Below are 20,575 nucleotides of genomic sequence, written 5' to 3'. Positions count from 1 at the left end.
TATAGATAGTCTGGGAGATAAAAGAGAAGAAAGAGATCAGATTTGAAAAGAGAAGAAAAGTTCTGTTTTGAAGATATTTAATCAGTCACTAGACAGATTTTTAGAAACAAAGAGGAAAATTGGACGAGTGAGGTTTGAAAATAAAAAGGGTTCAATGTTAGAAAAGTACCCGAGCATATGCTTTGTAAACAAACAAAAAAGAATAAAGAGTCAGTACAAAAGATACAACACACCTAAGATTCCAGCAAAACACTTCCTAGATTGTTTTCGCTCTGGACTTCGGATATATACTTGTGTGAGATTTGTATCACTGAGATTGTTTAGTGGGGCGGGGACAGCAGAGGGAGTGTTGGTGTCGATTGTACTAGTTTATTAAAAGCCATTTTCTGATTTTAAAAAAAGGAAAGTAAAAGAGGTTTGAAATTTTGAAAGAAAGACTTGAAGGAAGGTTTTGAACTGTCAAGATTAGGTATCTTAATTATATGGGCATTGTAGAAATATATTTGCCACATGAAATTATTTAAAAGTAGAATACTAAAATTCTGCCCTTGAAAGGCCATTAAAAGAGTATATTTTAAAATAAAAAGAAGGTCCTGACCACAAATAGCTGTTATGAGGACAAGAGGATAATGGCTAGACAATATCTGTAAGGAAAAACTCATTGAAGAAGTTCAAAGAAAAATACAAATAGAACACATGTCCATTAATAATTAGATAAATAGGTAAAATGAGCAAAGAAAATTTCAAAAATCAAAGGAGTAGATGAAAAAAGTAACTGAGCTATGCAAGAAAGTCGCATTATTTGTGAATAGACAATATTTCTGGAAAAAAAACTCCTTTCAAAAAATCGGATTAATGAAAGCTAATAATTCTGTGAGATAATGAGTGATATTAAAGGACAACAAAAAACCAAAAAGAAAAAAAATACAAAAGGTGCAATATCTCATGGGAAAAAACACCACTAGAAAAATAGATCAAGGACAGAGAATTTTTAGAATCACTGGACTACCTGAACTTTATGAACAATTTTAAAAAAAGTAGTTATCATATTTCAAGAAATTATAAAGGAAAACTGTCCCAATACTTTAGAGCAAGAAGACTGAGTAGAAATTGAAAGAATCCATGGGTCACCTCCTGAATGAAACCTCCCAATTTAAAGTCACTGAAATATTATAATCAAAATCTAGGACAGCCTGGATAAGGAGAAAATACTGCAGACAGCCAGGGAGAAAGAATTCCAGTACCATGAAGCCTCAGTCAGGATCATCCCAGATTAGCTTTGAGAGAGTCTGGAATATGATATTCTAGAAGGCAAAGGATCTAGGATTACAACCAAAAATATCCTACTTTGCAAAATTAAATATAATCCTATGCAGCGAAATATGAGTGCTCAGTGAAATAGAGGATTTTAAGCTTTCCTAATAAGAAAAAAAAAACCAGAGCCAAACAGAAAATTTGACATTCAAACACAGAATTCTAGAAAAGACTAAAAAGAAAAACATGCTGGATAAAGCATTTTACATGGCCAGAGGATGGCAGTAGATCTGTGAGCCTCCATTCTATCCCCATTGGAATTTGTGGGCCCTAAAATGGCCAATTTGCAAGAACAGTCATTGGGACAGAGCTCTGCGCCAATAACCATTTGTTGAAGGGACCTGGCTCTCTTCAATGAATAAATAGTACTTCAGATCTCCTTTCTGATCTGAGATGTTCCCTTTTTCCAAGGTCTTAGTTTAAAGTGCTTGATACCCTACCAATACAGGTGAAGCAAACTGAAAATATTGTCTCATTGATGGGTAAACTTTGTCTTTAATTTTCCAGGAGGGTCTACACAAATACAAAATTCCATTAGTTAGCAAACAGTCTAATGAGCAGACCTTGACAGACTTTTCAAGATGTGCTACCAAAGTCATGAGCAGGCCCATAGACTGGCCTGATAAACTGATGTCAACACATTGATGTGAGCCAATGAGCATGGCCATGGGCCAGCACTCAGGGTCACTCATTGGCCAAATGCTCATGACCATCTCCCCATGTTGGAGAGTAAGGAGGTGATAAAGTACAGAGGGGCGATGAAATGGTTGGGGGGCTTTTCATATCATCCTCTATCACTCTGGGCTTTCTTCCCTTTATAGTGGGAAGAAAGGGTGGTCATTGAGTTAGTTTCCTGTGATTAAGCAAGTGGATTTAGAGTAAAGTTATGATTTTTTAATTCACATTTTGAGACTTTTATAAGAAAGAAGGTATTCTATGGAATTATTTCCAAATATGTATTAGTTGATTGACTAAATTTTTTTTTTTTTTTTTGCTGAGGCATTTGGGGTTAAGTGACTTGCCCAGGGTCACACAGCTAGGAAGTGTTAAGTGTCTGAGATCAGCTTTGAACTTGGGTCCTCCTGACTTCAGGGCTGGCGCTCTATCTACTTAACCATCTAGCTGCCCAAACTAAATGTATATTGATAGGCATTATTAATAATTATGAAAAATCACTACCCCTATGAAATCACTAGCTGATTAATACTGATTGGGATAAAACAGGGATCCAGTCATCTGTTTCCACTTCATCCTCCATTCAGCCACGGAAGTGATTTTCCTAAGAGGCAGATCTGATTTTCCTTCTCCCCCATCCAGGCTGTCTTGCATACAAGATCAAATTCAAAATGCTCTTTTTGGCATTCAAAGTTTGTCATGTCCTAGGCTACTCTTCTCTTTTCAGTCTTCTTTTAAAAAAAAAAAAAATCAGGCTGAAAGGCAAAGAAATAGGCTATCAGAAAAAAACTGGAGTCAGGTTTCCAAAAAAATTCATTTGGAACAATGTTTATAACTCTATGACGTAGATGATATTATGTATTTCACAGTTGAGACTAGCCCAAGGTCACTTAGGTAGATTGTATCTGTGGGTAGATTTATACTCACACCTTCCAGACTCCAGATTTAGGATTCTTTCACTGAATCAGTCTCCTCTAATTAAAAATAATAGTCTTGCCCTACTCTTCACAATTCCTCTCTAAGAAAAGAGAGGCAGAAAAGCATGTTGCACAGAGGAAGTTAACCAGCTTTGGACACAGATCTTTCAAGGAAAGGAAAGCTGGCAGTGTGAGATAGCCTGAGCAGGCCTCTGTGCTGAAGCCCTGCACAGAATTGAGGAAGGCAGATAGGCATGGACCACTTTATGAGGATGGAGAATGAGGTCCATGTTGCCTGGATCTGTTGAGTCCTGAATATGTAGATTGAAATGTCTAAAAGGAAGCTGGGAGCAGAGGCAGCTCAGCTGCAATGAGCTCCATTTACAAATGGAGTTAAAAAGTTAAATAAGAGAGATCTCATAGCAGAATGTTTTCAGCGACTGTTCAGTCGTGTTCAACTCTTTGGGACTCCATTTGGAGTTTTCTTGGAAGAGACACTTGGAGTGGTTGCCATTTCTCTCTCCAATGCATTTTACAGATGAGGTAACTGAGGCAAACAGAGCAAAGTGACCTGCTCAGGCTCACACAGTAAGTGTCTGATAAGTGTCTGAGATCTGATTTGAACTCTTAAAGATGAATCTTCCCCATTCCAGGCAAAGGCTCTGTGCACTGTGGACTCAAATGAGAAATGAGGAGATGGTGCCCCCTACAGCACTGAGGGCATGAGAGAGAGGAAAGAAGTTTAGAATCGCTTCTGTTCAGACTAAAGAGAGTCAATTAGCAGTCAGTAAAAGGGGGGCCTTCTATTGAGAACCCACATGATAAATAAATGGGTAAGATGAAAAAGAGTGACTTTCAGACTGTGGGAGGTGGTGGGAAGAACCAGGCAACTAAGTTGTAAACCAAAGCAGCATTTATTGAGTTTGATAACAAGGGTGGCTATCCCACTCTGCGGGAGTTCACACCATTCAGGGAAGCAGCACTGTTTTTAGAGGGTCAGAGAGGATGAGAATGGGGTAAAAGTCCATTGAACAAGATCTTGGTTGCTGGGTTCTAGGCTTAGCTGTTGCTACAATCCATGACCTATTTTTGGGTATATCTGCATAATAGATTGCGGGTTTGGGTAGGGCGAGGCTGGCTGTCCTAGAACAGGTTGCATAACAGGATAATGCGACATGTTCCATTGCAAGTGCTGATGGGAAGCCACAAGCACACAAAGTGGAGTAATTCTCAAAATGGAGCAGTTCTGGATCCACAAGACCCTAGTAAAAGAAAAGGCATGACAATTCTTAGGAACCTCCAAAAGTGTGAAATGATCAACAAATTCCATAATTATTCAGAAGCTAAATTATAGAAATAAAGGAAATTCAACATGAAATATGAACAACAAACAGTCCATAAAGCAGATATTTAAAGAAGAAATCAAAATGAGGACGAAGTGGAAAGATAATTTTATCCACATGAGAGAGAGTTGCTTCCATCTAATAAGAGTGTCTGATAAAGTGAATCATATCACTATAATGGAAATGGAAGAGCATGGGCCAAATGGAAGAGCAAGCACATTGACCAACCACGTGTTTGACTTGGAACAGTTTGGAGAAATAGATGCTCTCTTCCAAGTGTCAGGGTCTGTTCATAGCTGTCCAGTATCTTCCACATGATACGCACCAGTCTGTCTCTTAACTTGTTCTCTTGACTCATTCTCCCAGTTCTAAATAACAAGGGTCATTTTTAGATCTTTTATTTCTCATAAAGAAATTGTCCATGTTTTTGTCGTGAATTGGCTTAAACCCAACACTAGTTAGTTGCATTTTTAATAAATGGACTCTTTTCCCCAACATATTCTTATTTCTAGATACATAAATATGAAAATTAAGGAATATATGCCATTAAAAAGTGATAACAATTATAAAGATATAGGATATTTTGGCTATGACACATCCCACGGAATTATCTCAAGCCCTTGACATAACAATCGACAACTTTTCTTCATTTGGTTGGAAACAGTCTCTTACCATTCATTTCAGTTCAGAATGGGATTAATATCTCTTAAGAATCTTCATGTTTTCATATAGTTCAGATTTTATCTCTGATTTTAAGAAATTAACAATGTTATCTCTTTTTCTTCTCTCTTCACTGATTATAGGAAATGTTTTTCCCCCACAACACACAGTGCTTGCCAACTCTTAATAGAAATTTTCTTAACATATCACTTAGGACAGTTCAAATAAGGAAGAAGTTTCATATCCCCTTTTTTTCTTTTTCCTACACAGATCTTCATATTCTCCTCATGAAACATATACTTTCACCCTGATTCTCTAGAGATGAGCATTTCTCAACTCTATTCTAAGTGAAAATGTAAAATGATTTTTTTCAACTTTTCATGACCACAAATGGTTTCAAGAGATGACTCTGAGATTCCTAAATTGTATGGCCTGTGAGCAGATCCCTTCTCTGCACTTCAGCTTCCTTCTATCAATTGATTATAATTGGACTAGATGAATTCTGGAAATCTTTTCTCAGCTGTAAGTCCTATGACTTTTTATGATTTAGGAGTTGGTGACATTGAAGAATATGACGATGGATCTGACTGAGGAAGAGAGGCACCTCTTGGACCATTCTCAGGAAGAAGTCTCCCCGAATGTCATGGCAGAGGATTCCCAGAACCTGGCCTCCCTAGGTAAGGAGCTCTTCTCCCTGTAACTGACTTGGCCATCAAAATGATGTGGCTGATGTGGGCCCCAAAAGTGAGGTTCGGTCATGGGAAGAATTCACGATGGCCATTGTCTTTGGCAAAAGGCAGATTTATTTAGGGGTTATGCATGAAGACAACAGGAATGGTATATATGAAATAGAGTTAGAAGAGCAATACAAAGGGATTTTAATAATCAGTGACAGAAAGGGCAAGTTCCCTAGTGGAACTTGCTATTTGCCTGGAGAAAAGAAACACCCCATAAGATTGGGACCATGCCCTTAGCTGTCAGGCTAAATCCTGAAAGGGAACACTGCAAAAGAGTTTGCTATAGGGGCGGCTAGGTGGCACAGTGGATAGAGCAGCATCTGAAGTCAGGAGGACCTGAGTTCAAATCTGGTCTCAGATACTTCCTAGCTGTGTGACCCTGGGCAAGTCACTTGACCCCAACTGCCTCAGGGGAAAAAAATAGAATTTTCTATAAGAAGTGGGGTTGAGACACATGGCAGAGTTAGGAGAGATACACATGGCATGGGGGTGGGTAAGGAGAAAGACACCATGCTGTGATGGACTGTCCATAGCAGGGCAGTGAATATGACGTGGGTCATAAGTAGATTTTATAGGGAAAATAACCTCAGGGATGTGACTGGGATTTTTGAGTGGACATGGCAAGGTGAGGCTGCCCAAGGCCCTTACAGAGGGTGGGTTTCAGGGGTTGCCATGACTTGGATTTCTGACTGGAGAACTTCCCCAGAGGGTGGGACCACAGGACTAAATTGATCTGTATCAGTGCCTTCTCCCTACCTGGGTCAGGGATCATTTTTCTCAATTCTTCATTCAAGACCTTATCAAAAGGAGTATCTTAATTCCTTCCCCAATTGAAGGGTTTTGAGAATTTGTTAATTCCTGGAAGGCTGAAAGTCCTGGTCTTTAAGAGAGAAGATTCTCTTTCCGCTGCCTAGTTTTCTTATGGTTTTCTTCTATTCCTCTGTTTTTCTTCATTTTCCCTCTTAACTAGGTTTATATTTCAGTTTTAAATTAAGTTTTGGGTGTGAACTAAAAATGTAATGAAGATACTTTTTTATAAGATTCTACTGAATATATAAAGTATCAAATAAGCATCACTATGTTTTTGAAAGTGTTACAGGAAGCTGCAAGTTTCCTTTGTTGCTCTTGAAGACATTTCTTACCAGTTCTAGGTCAAAGATCGAATCAGTATTGCTGAAACTCTTACTTGGAACTAGTTCCAGTTGTTATTTGTAGTCTAACCTCTACCTGGACCTGACTTTTGTCTGCCAAATCTCTGCAAAGTGATCATGCTGTTATTCCACATTGAAGAACTCACCCACTTGACCCACCCCCTTCCCCCAAAGCAACATCTTCCTCTTTGGGATGTAGCCATTCTTTAGTGTATTCTTCTTGTGAACAAGCATTAATTTGTAGCTTGTAGCTCTAAGTCCTGTCTGTTATAGCAGTTTTGAAGGACAAAACAAAGAATTCTTCCTTGCTACTTTCTCCAAATTCCACCACAGTTTCCATGTGGAAAATAAATGGAATATAGCTTTGGGGAGACTTTTCAGTGAAATATGAGGCTAAGTTCTCCACTGAGAGGGTAAGTGGAGAGCAAGCCAAAAGGAAACTTTGGGAAGGAATAAATAGACATGGAAAGAAATATGTGGGATAGGGAGACATTGAAGGATTGCCTTGACATGGTGAGGGCCCAGCTGAAATTATGTAACCTAAATTTGCAGTAGCCTCAAGCAACTGGGTTACATGGGTCTCAGTGTCTCCATTTAGTATCATATGAATTGGATTGAAGAGCACCAGCTTACTTGGAAATAATCCAAGTTCCTTTCTTATCGCTACAGTCCAGTCTTTGATTCCTGGGGAATCAATGTCCAGATTTGTGAAGGTGACTTTCACTTTAGAGAGATGGAAGATAGATAATTCTATTCAAGCCATAACATAAGATGCTCCAGGAGCCTAGAAACTAATGTGATCTCCAGTCTGTGTTCTAGTAAAGTCCCATAAAGGTTAGAATCACATAAAGTCACTCATTGTATGTAGGTGATGAGATTCAAGAAATAGAGAGAAACAGGGCTAAGGCCAGAATATGCATTTGACAATTAGGAAAGAGACTAGAAGGCAAGAATTGATGGAGAAGTTGGGGCCTGTCTTCAGTCCTGGATCCAGTCAGTTAATAAGCATTGATTAAATGCCTATTGTGTTCTAGGCACTGGATTAAGCTCTGGGAGTATAGAGGCAAAAGACAATTTCTGTTGTCCAAAAATTCAAAATCCAGCATATAAATATGGAAATGCTTTGAGAATAAGCAGCAGAATATGGAACTTACTTTTAGCTGATCCAAACAAAGGAATATATTTTTGTATGAAAATGCATTACCTTCAACAGGTACTTATATGGATACAAGGAGAGGAAAATGGAAATTTATGAAGGAAAGAAGAGTTGAGGTGGAAAGAATCAAAATCGTAATGACAACAATAATACTTAACAAGCATATGGTGCCCATTGTGTTGTCAAGAGCTTTACTTGTATTGCCTCATTTGATCCTCACAACAATCTGGGAAGTAGGTACTATTATTATTCACTCTATAGGAAAACTGAGGCAAAGAAGCATAATCCCGATGTCTCAGAGCCAGTCAGTGTCTGAGATTGAATCTGAACTCTAGTCAGCTTGACTTTTGGAACGTTGCTCTCCTTAGTTTCCTTATGGGGGAGAGAAGTTATTACCTGAGAGGATGCTTCAGCTGGAAGAAACAAAAAAGAGAAGAGACTCCTGATAGTGATGTAATATGATTTTGTGGTTCCCTGATTTTAGGGGGGCTTTTGTTCTAACAATAAATCATTAAATCCTAAATCATCTGGTTTTAGAATCTGCCTTAGGAAACTCCCAGACCAAACTGTCAGATTCTGACCACTCCTCAGTCGGGAGTCAGAGGTGCGAATTTAGAAAACTCCCACAGAGCCAACTCCTGAGACAATAGTGAATAGACCACTCCTCAATTCATTGCTGACTGATAATCGGGAGACCATTCTTCCTTCCTAATCTATGAACCATGGAATCAGCATATCAATGACTGAAAGCTGGATAAATGTGTATCCTTACTTCTGTTTCTCTACCAATTTCTTTTGGAAACTCCAGCCCACTTTGTAATGGGTACAATTATGATAAACTTTGCTCCTTGACTAGGAGATGAGTTCAAGCCTTCAAATTCCTTTGAAACACTTCATGACACCGATCTGGGACCCCAAACTTTTAAGGTCTCCTTTCCCAACCTCAACAATAGTGTTAGAACCAAATAGATGAGGTTTAGCTTTGGGGAACCCAAATGAAATTAGGGTTTCTGGTGGTCAGGGAGTTAAATGAGATCTAATGGCAGGTTTAGGATTCAGGGAGTCAAATGGAGCTCCCTTGCAACTCCTTTGGATTTGGCGCAAGGGTAGGGAGTTTTAGGGAACTCCCTTTTCGTGGCGCAGAGATTCTCTGTAAAGGAATGTACAGAGCTGAAGGTCAGGGAGTTAAATGAGGTCTAGTGGCTGGTTCAGGGTTCAGGGAATCAAATGGAGGGGCTTGTCTCCCCTGCAACGCCTGAGATTCGGTGCAAGCATAGGTTCTCTTTAAATGAATTTACAGACCCCAAAACCTAGATTGATAAAAGAGGTTTATTATGGGGATTGGAAGTAAGGTTAATGTCTGGTTAAGGAAATAGGTGAGGCTAAAGAGAAGATAGCACTGGAAACAGTATTCCAGTGGGCAGAGGCTCCTTGGGGTGCCAAACATGGTATGGCTGACATGTTTGGAACCTCTGCTAGGAGAGGGTTTTAGTTTGGCTCTTTTATAATAGGGGCCTTGGCTACAAGCTGAAGGGAGCTTGTGGGTGGAGTTCCAAGTTGGCTCCTAGCAGGGTTTCAGCTTCCAGCTGGAATTTGAATTGAATTCAGTGGATTTCAGGACTGAGCGAACCCCACCCAGATAACAAAGATGAAACCGTTAGTGCTTTGGGGTGGAGTCCCCTCACTGAGGCAGAGTTGAAAGAAATTTTCTCCTTTAAGGATTTTCAGAGTTTGGGGATCCTCTCTTCATTCCCCCCTCAAGCAGTCAAAACTTAAATTAATTTAAGGGAAAAAGGACTTGGGGCAGGGTCCCTTATTGAGTCAGAGTTGAAGGAGATTTTCTCCTTTAAGGATTTTCAAAGTTCCGGGGTCTCCTCTTCAAGATATCTGGGACTGGGATCAAAGGAAGACAAGCTCTGGTGAGTGCTGGGCATCAAGCCATTTGAATTATAGATGATGAATATTAATCCCATTCTCTTCCCCCCACTTACTTACTTTTTCCTTCTAAAGATGAAGATGGGAAAGAAAGGAAAGATAAGAGAATATGATGGAGAAAAAAATTAATTGCCTAAGTAGTGAGAATGGGATAAATTTACTCATAAAAAACCAAGGTTGATATAGTTGGAGTTTTGCCACCAAATGTTGGGGTGAAGGTGTTGGAAGTTTCAGGTGGGGGTCTCCACGTAGCTGAAAAGAATTTGTAGCCTTAGACATTCTCCACATAAAGAAGCAAAGATTTTATTAGGCTGCAAATGGAGGGTCAAATCTAAATGAGGTTTCTAGAAAAGATAATGGATTTTAGCAATTAACAAGGAAAAAATAACAGCTGAATTGTCTAGGTGAACTCACAATTAACCCAGAGAAAGATACCTTTAAGGCATGGTTAGTTCCAAATGAATCCCTAACTGGCCTCATACCATTGCCTGGTGGGCTAACTCTTAAAAGGATTTAACACCCTAAAAGGAGTTAGCCATTGTGATGCTTATGAAGTAGATTGATCCTAAAAAGGGGTTAGGGGAGGGGTTTAGTCCCCTTAGGTATTTTATAGGGGAAATATAACTTGAGGTTTTTTCTGATTTAGCTAGAGTAATTCTGGGGTTAGTAATTCTGAAAAGAAAATATCCATTTAAAGAAATAACCATATCAGTGCTCCTCCCTGCTTGCCTCTGGGAGACATTTGGACTTGAAATTCAGCTTTTCTCTTGATAGAGCCACTTCCTACTATCCTAGGCCTTCTCAGTTCTAGAATCTGGGAGTCTTTTTCTCTATCCTCATCAATGCATTAGACCAGGGAACCCAACTAGAAGTAAGAAGTAAGAAACATCCTTGACACAAAGGTTCACACATTATCAAAAATGGAATCAGGGATGTCATTTTCTAGTGCAGTTTGGAATTATGCCCCAAAGTCATTCAACTATATGTCCTTTAAATTAATGGTAACTACAAACAGTTGTATAAACTAAAGAGATGAGAGAATAAAGAAGAAGATATTGGAACAAAAATTATTGATGCTGCTTTTTGTCATTGCAAAAAAAGAAAGAAAGAAATATAGGGCTCATGTATTGCAAATGACTGAGGAAATGATGGTCCAAGAAGATAATGGAATCTTATTCTTTTGGAAGAAATGATGAAAAATTCAGTTTAAAGAAATCTGGAAAGAGCTTTCTGAACTGATTTAGGGAGCAGTGAGCAGAACCACAATACTGTAGCTACATTGTTTAAGGCAATGAACAACCATGATACCTAAGCAGAACAGGATCTTCCAAAATGTTTTCTTCTTAAAATCTTTTTTAGCAACTGGTACAAAGTATATTATGACTCGCAGTGGTCATTTAATCTGATACTCAGAAAATTCTTTTAAACGTATGTGACATTAATGTCACACATTAAATGTAATGACATTAATAACATTACCCCCCATTGTAGTATTACATTAGATTTTGATATTATAAAATATCTATATTGTACAATATAGATAATATAACATGATATTAAAATATGAAAATTTCACATTGGCTTTCTCAAAGACTCATCATAAATAAATAGCTAGCTAGATGACTGTTGGGAGCTACCATTTATAAATGACCAAATACATATCAATGTTATGTCACTGGCTGAGGACGGGGATTTGGACCAACTATTGTTTACTGAATTTACTGGCAGGTAGTCTGACCCAGAGAAGGGAACTCCCCAAATGGAAATATTCAAGATTTATATGTTTTAAGGAGGAGGAACAAGCCAGGGACATGGGGAAAAAAGCAATTGGTCAAGGTGCTTTTGGGGGCATTCAGGGATGATCTAGTGCAGTAATCATTTTGCCTAGTTTCAGGGTTAGGGATTTTTCATAATAAAATGTGCAGGTCTCATTTGTTTCTAAGAAAAGACTGTACAAGTTTCCATGGCATATCCCATTTGGGATCACTTGAAATGCAAGCACTAATGGAAGAGTGGGGATGTATAAGTGTGAACTCTCCAAAGTGTAGAGAAATGCTCCTCAAATTAGAGGAGCTCTGCATTCCTCTTTACCCCCCCCCCCCCCCCAGGCATTGTGCTAGTATTTTAAAGTAAATAAATTGATTCTGTCAATAAGCCTGAGAGTTAGTGCTATTATGACCCCCAATTTATAGTTGAGGAAAGTGAGATTAAATGTACTTGCCCAGAATCACACAGTTAATAAGTGTTTGAGGCCAGATTTGAACTCGGGTCTTTTTGACTCAGCCCAGCTCTCTATCTTCTGCACTACCAGCTAGATTTTGAATTGTAAGCAAAATAAAGTGAAATGGTCCCTTACATAAACTATATGAGGAGGAAATTGTCACCTGAGGATGGATGGAAATTCATTTTTTGCTCTTGATTTCCTAACTCATCTACAATTTCCTGTCAACTACATTTTGATGTCACTGGAAGAAAAAGCGAGGTTGACAATTTCACCCAACTCTGCCTTGCTTAAATTCAATTTGTGTATAAATCAAAAGACATCACCCATATGATTTTACCAGTTTTATCTACCTCAAAGTCATGTGGCAGCAAAACAAATGATACAGCAGCAAGTGAGGATGCAGTAGTCACAACCCAGTACACAGGTGGCTCAAGTCATAGGATGATCTCACTAGACTGAACCAGCAGTGGGATTGGGCAACACCTTGTATGAGTGAGCAACCTTTTGAGGACAGCACCACTCACATCCTGCCATGAGAAAGGGGCTAAAAGAGGTGCCCTTAAAATTATCTGCTTCACTCAACCCTTACCTGCTTACCTCAGCAGGCAGAGATCCCACTCTAGTCAAAACACCAAAAAAAAAATGCAAAAAATTTTGCAAAGATGATGCCACTTACTTAAGGACATAAAATTCAGTAGACCTGAAAGACAAACAGCTCTTGTTTGCAAAGAACTTAATAACCATCATATCGAAAAACTAGCCCTGAGTGAAACAAGGCTGTCAGCCTTACTGAAGTTGAAACTAGATACACATTTTTATGGAGAGGCTGCAGTGAAGGGGAGTAGTATGAAACTGCTATATTTTTCTCAATCAAAATGAATTCAGTCAGTTGGATGTCGAGAGGAATTTATTATTTATTACAAGAAGAATAAATGACAAGCTCATGACAATGTGATTGCCACTTGCAGGAAAGTTCCATGTCATGATCATCAGTGTATTTGTTCCCACTGTGACAAACCCTGAAGAGGACAAAGAAAAATTTTATGAAGACCTGAAGAACCTCATTATCAATGTGTCAAAAGAAAACTTGCTTCTAATTCTGGGTGAATTTAATAGAGTCAGAATCAGATATGGCAGGAATTCCTCCAGAAGATTGGACCATAGTAGCAAGCTTTGGTCATTTACTACTGAAGACTCATGTATCCTGTGACGTCACCAATTCTGTCTTTCATCTGTTTAAACACACACAAAAATCTTCATTGGTGTGCCCTCAGAAAATAATGGCATTTAATAGATCATGTGATTGTAAGAAGAGACAGATAGGATATGAGAATGACAAAAGGCAATGTGTGGTGCAGAGTGCTGTGCTGATTGGACTTATCCTCTCCAAACTATATAGTCATATTCAACAAAAGTGATGGTCACAAGGCAAGATGACTACTAGAAGAATTTATGTCAACAAACTAGAAAAGTCTTCTGAAAAGGAACATTTTGTTGCTGACTTTGAGGGAAAGTCTGCCAACATAATTGGCAAGCAGAAAAGGAGTGGGAAACTTTCAGAGATTTACTCTTCTGGTCCAGAACATTCACAAACATCAAGACTGATTTGATGGAAATGATGGGAAAATTCAAAAGCTGCTCAATGAAAAATGAATACGCTACAGATTTTACCAATGGGATAGTTCATCATTTCTAAGAAAAATTATAGAGATGCAGAAGTCTTGGTTTGGAAAGAAGTCAGATCAAATTAAGTTTTTACAATGATGATAGCAATCCATAGCACTTTTTTGATGTCCTGAATGCTATTTATGGGTCAAAAGTCTATGGTGCATCTCAACTGCTCAGTGCTGATGGAGCCACATTGAATAATGGTCCTGGAGAGATGGACTGAAAGCTTCCATAGTGACCTCAACAGACCATTACCAATCAATGCTAAAGCCATTGATTGTATAGCATAGGTGGAAGCCAAGGCTTTGCTTGTAAAATTTCCAGTTGAAGAAGAGGTTTTGAATGTCATTAGGCTCACCTTTTATAGCAAAGTGTCTGCTGCTGATTCTATTCCAGCAGAGGGCCACGGCTAATGTAAAAGGTGACTGAAATTTTCTGGGTTATATCACATGAGACAAGAGCTCATATGGCATTCAGAAGTAACACAAAGACAATCTCAATGTCTTTCTTAAGAACTCTGGAATCAATTATGTATCATGTGAGACACTGAAAGTGCAATAACTCAAAAGAAATGGGAAGTGCACACATTTGGAGATAGCTTCACTACCAATGTTCATATGGTCTATTTGTTCCTGACTATTGTAGAGCCTTGTAAACTCTTATTGGCCTAATCGGTGACATTTTGAAATACTCTACCTTGAACCCAATGCAGTAATGTCATTTTGGTCCTCTTTAGGAAAAAAGAACAAAAACCAACCAAACAATTAGTTGATTCTCCAGAATTCTCTAAATATACCATCATGCCATGTACAGAGTGATAGATTTGTTTCCTCATTACATATTTTAGTACCTTCAACTTCTTTTTCTTCTCTCATTACTATAGCTAGCACTTTTAAAAAATTATATGTAAAAAGTTTAACACTTATTTTTAAAGAGTTCTGAATTCCCATCCTCCTTCCATTCCTCCCTAGACACTATTTGAGAAGGCAAGCTATTTGATATAGATTATATATATGCAGTCATGAAAAACATATTTCCATATTTGTCATGTTGTGAAAGAAAACAGATCCCTCCAAAAAAGCCCCAAGAAAAATAAAATAAAAACAAAAAACTGTATGCTTTGATATGCATTCAGAGTCTATTAATCCTTCCTCTGGAAGTAGATAACATTTTTCATCATAAGTTCTCCAGAATTGTATTGTATTTTTGCATTGCTGAGAATACCTAAGTCATTCACAGTTGACCATTGTACAATTTTGTGGCTACTGTGTACTTCTTTTAATATGTGCAATTTTTTTTGTATATGTTCATCCATTTTACTTAATTATATCTGTTGGCATATAATTGAGCAAAATAACTCCCAGTAACTGCTATAATTTCCTTATTTGTGATGAATTCACTCTTTTCATTTTAAAAAAATTGAGTGGCATTTTGAGTTCTGAACGGTATTCTTCTCTCCCCTCCAACCTCACAATAGAGAAGCCCACTATTTGACACAGATTTATAAATATATTTAAAACCAAACTATGTTTACTTCTGTTTATCAGTTCTTTCTTTTGAGATAGATAGCATCTTCCTTCATAGATCTTTTGTAATTGATTTGAGTATTTATAGTACTCAGGACAATTCATCTTTTAACAATATTGCTGTTAATGTATACATAGTTATTTTGGTTTTACTCATTTTGCTTTTCATTTATACATTCAGGTCTTTCTATGTTTTTCTAATAATCAATTATTCTCATTATTTATTATAGCAGAATTGTATTTAATCACAATCATATACCACAAGTTTAGTCATTTTTCAACTGATGGGCATCCCTTCAGTTTCTTGTTCTTTGCTACCACAAAGAAAGAGAAATATTTTTAACATGTAGGTTTTTCTCTGATCACTTTGGGAAATAGACCTAATAGTTGTATTGCTGAATCAAAGGTTATATAAAGTTTTATTATTCTTTAGACTAATTTCAGATTGCTCTCCAAAATGGTTGGATCAGTTCAAAGTTCCACCAACAGTATATTACTGTCCCAATATTTGCACATATTCTTCAACATTTCTTATTCTTCCCTTCTATCACTTTTACCAGTCTTATAGGTGTGAGATGTTATCTTATGGTTGTTTTAATGTTTTCTCTAATCAATAATGATTTAGAGTATTTTTATATGACTGGACATATGGATTTGATACTGGTAATTTGTTTTTCTTTATTTTTTTTTACCCAAATTATCCCATTGCCCAATGGTTTGTCTGTTTTGTTGTGTGTGGGTTTTTTTTTTTAAATAACCAAAGTCCTAGTTTATTTATTAGTTTGTTTTTCATTTCTATTAATATCTATTTTGTTATTCAGGATTTCCAATTTGATGTTTAACTTGGGATGACAAGTTTGTTCTTAATTTTTTTAATCACATGCCCAATTAATTGATCTTTTCCTTTTTATTTTAATTATTGAAGCATTTAGAGATTTAAAAAAAAAAAAAAAACTTCTTTTAAAGTCTGTTTTGACTGCCTCCCATAAATTTTGGTACATTATCTCATTGTCATTCTTTTTAGTGAAATTATTGTTTTTGTGATTTGTTCTTTTTCCCCTTCACTCTTTAAGATTAAATTATTTAATTTCCAAATATTTATTCATCTATGTTTCCATGGCCCTTTATTTTCCTATGTGCTAAAAAGGATGCATTTAATATTTCTGTTTTTCTGCATTCAATTGTGAGGTTTTTGTGTCATAAAATGGTTAGTTTTAAGGTGACATTTATAGTCATAAAAAGTGTGCTGTTTCTATTCCCATTCAGTTATCTCCAGAAGTCTCTCCTCTCTAACACTTAACAAAATTCTATTAATCTCCTTAATTCCTTTCTTGTTTATTTTATGATTAAATTAATACAGTTTGAAGATGGGCAGGTTTGGTTCCCCACTAGCCTGGTTTTACCATTTTCTCCCATAACTTTTTTCACTTTTTCTCTAATAATTTGGTTGCTATACCATTTGGTGTATGTGTACTTAGTATTGATATTACTTCATTGTGTTTGGTAAGTAATAGCAAAATGTAGTTTTCCCCGTTTGTCTCTTTTAATTAGGTCTTCTATGCTTTAATTATGCCCATGCTTCTTTTCCAGTGGAAAAATATAATGATAATGATATAATAAAAACACTTAGTATGTGTGCAATAAATGGCATACAATTTGGAAATCTAAATAAATTTTTAAGAAAATGTAATTATAACTGGAAATTATTACAAGACCACTGAAAAGAGCAAATCTATTTTTTCAGGATAGTATGAAATTTACAAAGAATGATCATGTAATAGAATATTAAAACTGCTTCTTATGGAAAAGCAGAAAGATTACCTGAACACAACAAAATAAAATTGTCATAAAAATGCATTTAAAAAAGGATTGAAAATAAGATAAAGATCATCTGCCTAATTCAGTGAACTGAGTAGCCTCACTCATCAGATCTGAGTTCATATCGCTGCTAGAAGGATTTGGGCCAGGTCACTCAGCCATTTAGAGTTCAAGTCCTGGTTTGTAAAGTATAATGGGAACCCTCATCTTGCCTGTGTCTTGGATTTGTTGTAAGGATCCAATGTGATTAGATTGTATGTGAACCTTTGTGTTAACTAGATTATTTTATTGGTATGAGCTAACAGCATTTAAAAATGATTGATTTTGTCCATTTCACTCTGAAGACTTCATTCTGACTGGGGAAATTGAAAGTCGATCATTTTATTTTTAGTCGACACAAGAGGATGTATTTATACAAGTGTCTATTTGTTTGTTTCCATCAGATGCAGAAACAAGGTTTGATATGAAGGAGATGAGCGCAAATCTGAAAATGACCTCACAAAAAGACTATACTGAAGACTATACTGAAGATATGACTGATCTTACTAACCACACTGGAGAGAAAGGTTATGAATACAATCTACATTCAGAGGATTTGGAAAAGAGCTCCAGTGTTGCCAAAGATAAGAATATATGTACTGAAGAAGAAAACCCACATGAGTGTCATGAATGTGGTAAAGCTTTTAGTGTATATTCTTCCCTTATCAAACATCAGGCTATCCATAGTGAAGAGAAATCTTATGAATGTAATGACTCTAGAAATACTTTTAGAGAGCAATCTACTTTTGCTAAACATCGGAGAATCTATACTGGAGAACAATCTTACATATGTAATCAATGTGGAAAGGATTTTCAATGTTACTCCAAATTTGCTGAACATCAGAGAATTCATACTGGAGAGAAACCTTATGAATGTCGTGAATGTGGAAAGGCTTTCACACAGTACTCCAATCTTGCGAAACATCAAAAAATCCATGCTGGAGAGAAGCCTTATGAATGTAATGAATGTGGAAAGGCTTTCACACAGCACTCCAATCTTGTTAAACATCAGAGAATTCACACTGGAGAGAAACCTTATGAATGCAATGAATGTGGAAAGGCTTTTACACAGCACTCCAATCTCATTAAACATCAGAGAATCCATGCTGGAGAGAAACCTTATGAATGTGATGAATGTGGAAAGGCTTTTACACAGAGCTCAAATCTTGTTAAACACCAGAGAGTCCACAGTGGAGAGAAACTTTTTGGATGTAATAAAAATAGCGAGACTTTGAATGAGAGTTCTACTCCTACAAAACAGCAGAGAATCCACACTGGAGAACAATCTTACATATGTGATCAATGTGGAAAAAATTTCCGATGTTACTCCAAATTTGCAGAACATCAGAGAATTCACACTGGAGAGAAACCTTATGAATGTGATGAATGTGGTAGGGCTTTCACACAGTATTCCAATCTTGCCAAACATCAGAAAATCCATGCCGGAGAGAAACCTTATGAATGTGATGAGTGTGGAAAGGCTTTCACACAGCACTCCAATCTTGCTAAACATCAGAGAATCCACACTGGAGAGAAACCTTATGAATGTAATCAATGTGGAAAGGCTTTTGCACAGAGCTCAAATCTTGCTAAACACCAGAGAATCCATGATGGAGAGAAACCTTATGAGTGTCATGCATGTAATAAAGCTTTTCGTGCACACTCTTCCCTTATTAAACATGAGAGTATCCACACTAGAGAGAAACTTTATGAATGTAATAAACATACTCTTAGTAAACATCAGAGAATCCATACTGGAGAACAATCTTACATATGTAATCAGTGTGGAAAGAATGTTCGATGTTACTCCAAATTTGCTGAACATCAAAGAATCCACACTGGAGAAAAACCTTATGAATGTGATCAATGTGGAAGGGCTTTCACCCAGCATTCCAATCTTGCTAAACATCAGAGAATCCATGCTGGAGAGAAGCCTTATGAATGTGATGAGTGTGGAAAGGCTTTCACACAACGCTCTAATCTTGCTAAACATCAAAGAATTCATACTGGAGAGAAACCTTTTGAATGCAACGAATGTGGAAAGGCTTTCACACAAAGCTCAAATCTTGCTAAACACCAGAGAATCCATGATGGAGAGAAACCTTATGCATGTGATGAGTGTGGAAAGGCTTTCACACAGAGCTCAAATCTTGCTAAACATCAGAGAGTCCACATGGGTGAGAAAGTTTGAGTTTAATATGGTCAAGATTTTAATGCACATTCTTCTGTGATTAAATATTTGAGAATCCATTGTAAGGAAAAAACTTATTAATATAATCAATGTGAAAAATCATTCAGGCTAAAGTCATCCTTTACTTCTTGTCAAGAAATTCATAGGAGATACAGATCACAACCCTGTAATAAATATGAAAGGCATACAAATGGAGTACAGACCTTTGTTTGACATCGGGAAATTCATTTTGGGAGCAGCTTTTGGTGAACTCCATGTGGGAAAGTCTTCAACCTGAGATCATCTCTTCTTTCACATCAGAGGACTCATCGTAGAGAAAAGATTTATGAATGTGCTCAATATGAACCTGTCTTTTCCTGGAAGGTGGAGGTCACTAGACATTGCAATATTCACAATAGAAAAAAGCCTTATAAAAGCAATAATTGTAAGAAAACTTTCACCCAGAGCTCATTTTTGCGTGTACACTGGAAAAATCTTGCTAGAGTTAAAACTTATAGATCTCATTAATGAGAGACTGCCTCTTCCTGCACAGTAGATCTCATTGAACATCGCCAATTTTTTCCCTGTGCATAAAGCCCTGCAGATGGATTGACTTCTCTGAAATCCTAGAGTTCTTGATGAGTTTTCTGTAATATGCTATGGTATTCCTATTCCATAACTTCCTCAGCCCTGCCCCATTTGATTGGCACTCCCTGTGTTTCATGATACTAGCTGGTACAAAAATGTCTAGTACTGATATTCTGGAATCCATTGGATATTTATTTTTATAATTATTTTTTTAGACTGCTGGGTGGCACAATAGATAGAGGGCTTTCCCTGAATGCACAAGAACCAAGTTTAAATTCAGTCTCTGATACTTATTGGGTATGTGACCCTGAGCAAGACACTTAACCTATTTCTTCCTGAGTTTTTCTATCTGCACAATGGGGATAGTAATAGTATCTACCAAATGACAAATAGAATAATTTCAAAAGAACTCTTGATTTACATGAACTGATACAAAGTGAATTGAGCAGAACAAGAACATTGTACACATTAACAATATTATACAATGAAAAACTGTGAATGACTTAGCTATTTTTAGCAATACAACGATCCAAGACAATCCCAAAGGATTTATGATGAAAACTGCCACCTATCTCCAAAGAAAGAACTGATATCTGAATACAGACTGAAACATACTATTTTTTATTTAGTTCTTTCCTCCCTTCCTTCCCTCCT

At 37.1% G+C, this 20,575-nt stretch overlaps 1 protein-coding gene across 1 annotated transcript in view; it reads left to right on the top strand.

Moving 5' to 3' along the window:
- The window catches only part of LOC100922207 (zinc finger protein 883), a 44,892-nt gene that overhangs the window by 990 nt on the left and 23,327 nt on the right, over positions 1-20,575 (top strand). Inside the window, exons 2-3 of the mRNA XM_031961840.1 lie at positions 5,460-5,586; positions 17,568-19,136. Coding sequence (XP_031817700.1) covers positions 5,481-5,586; positions 17,568-19,136 — 1,675 coding nt within the window. The 5' untranslated portion in view covers positions 5,460-5,480. The remainder of the gene's footprint in view (positions 1-5,459; positions 5,587-17,567; positions 19,137-20,575) is intronic.

This window comes from Sarcophilus harrisii, chromosome 3 (genome assembly GCF_902635505.1).
Source record: "Sarcophilus harrisii chromosome 3, mSarHar1.11, whole genome shotgun sequence".
NCBI classification, from domain to species: domain Eukaryota; kingdom Metazoa; phylum Chordata; class Mammalia; order Dasyuromorphia; family Dasyuridae; genus Sarcophilus; species Sarcophilus harrisii.
The sequence above is the reverse complement of the archived record's forward strand: the minus strand, read 5'-3'. Positions and strand labels throughout refer to the sequence as shown.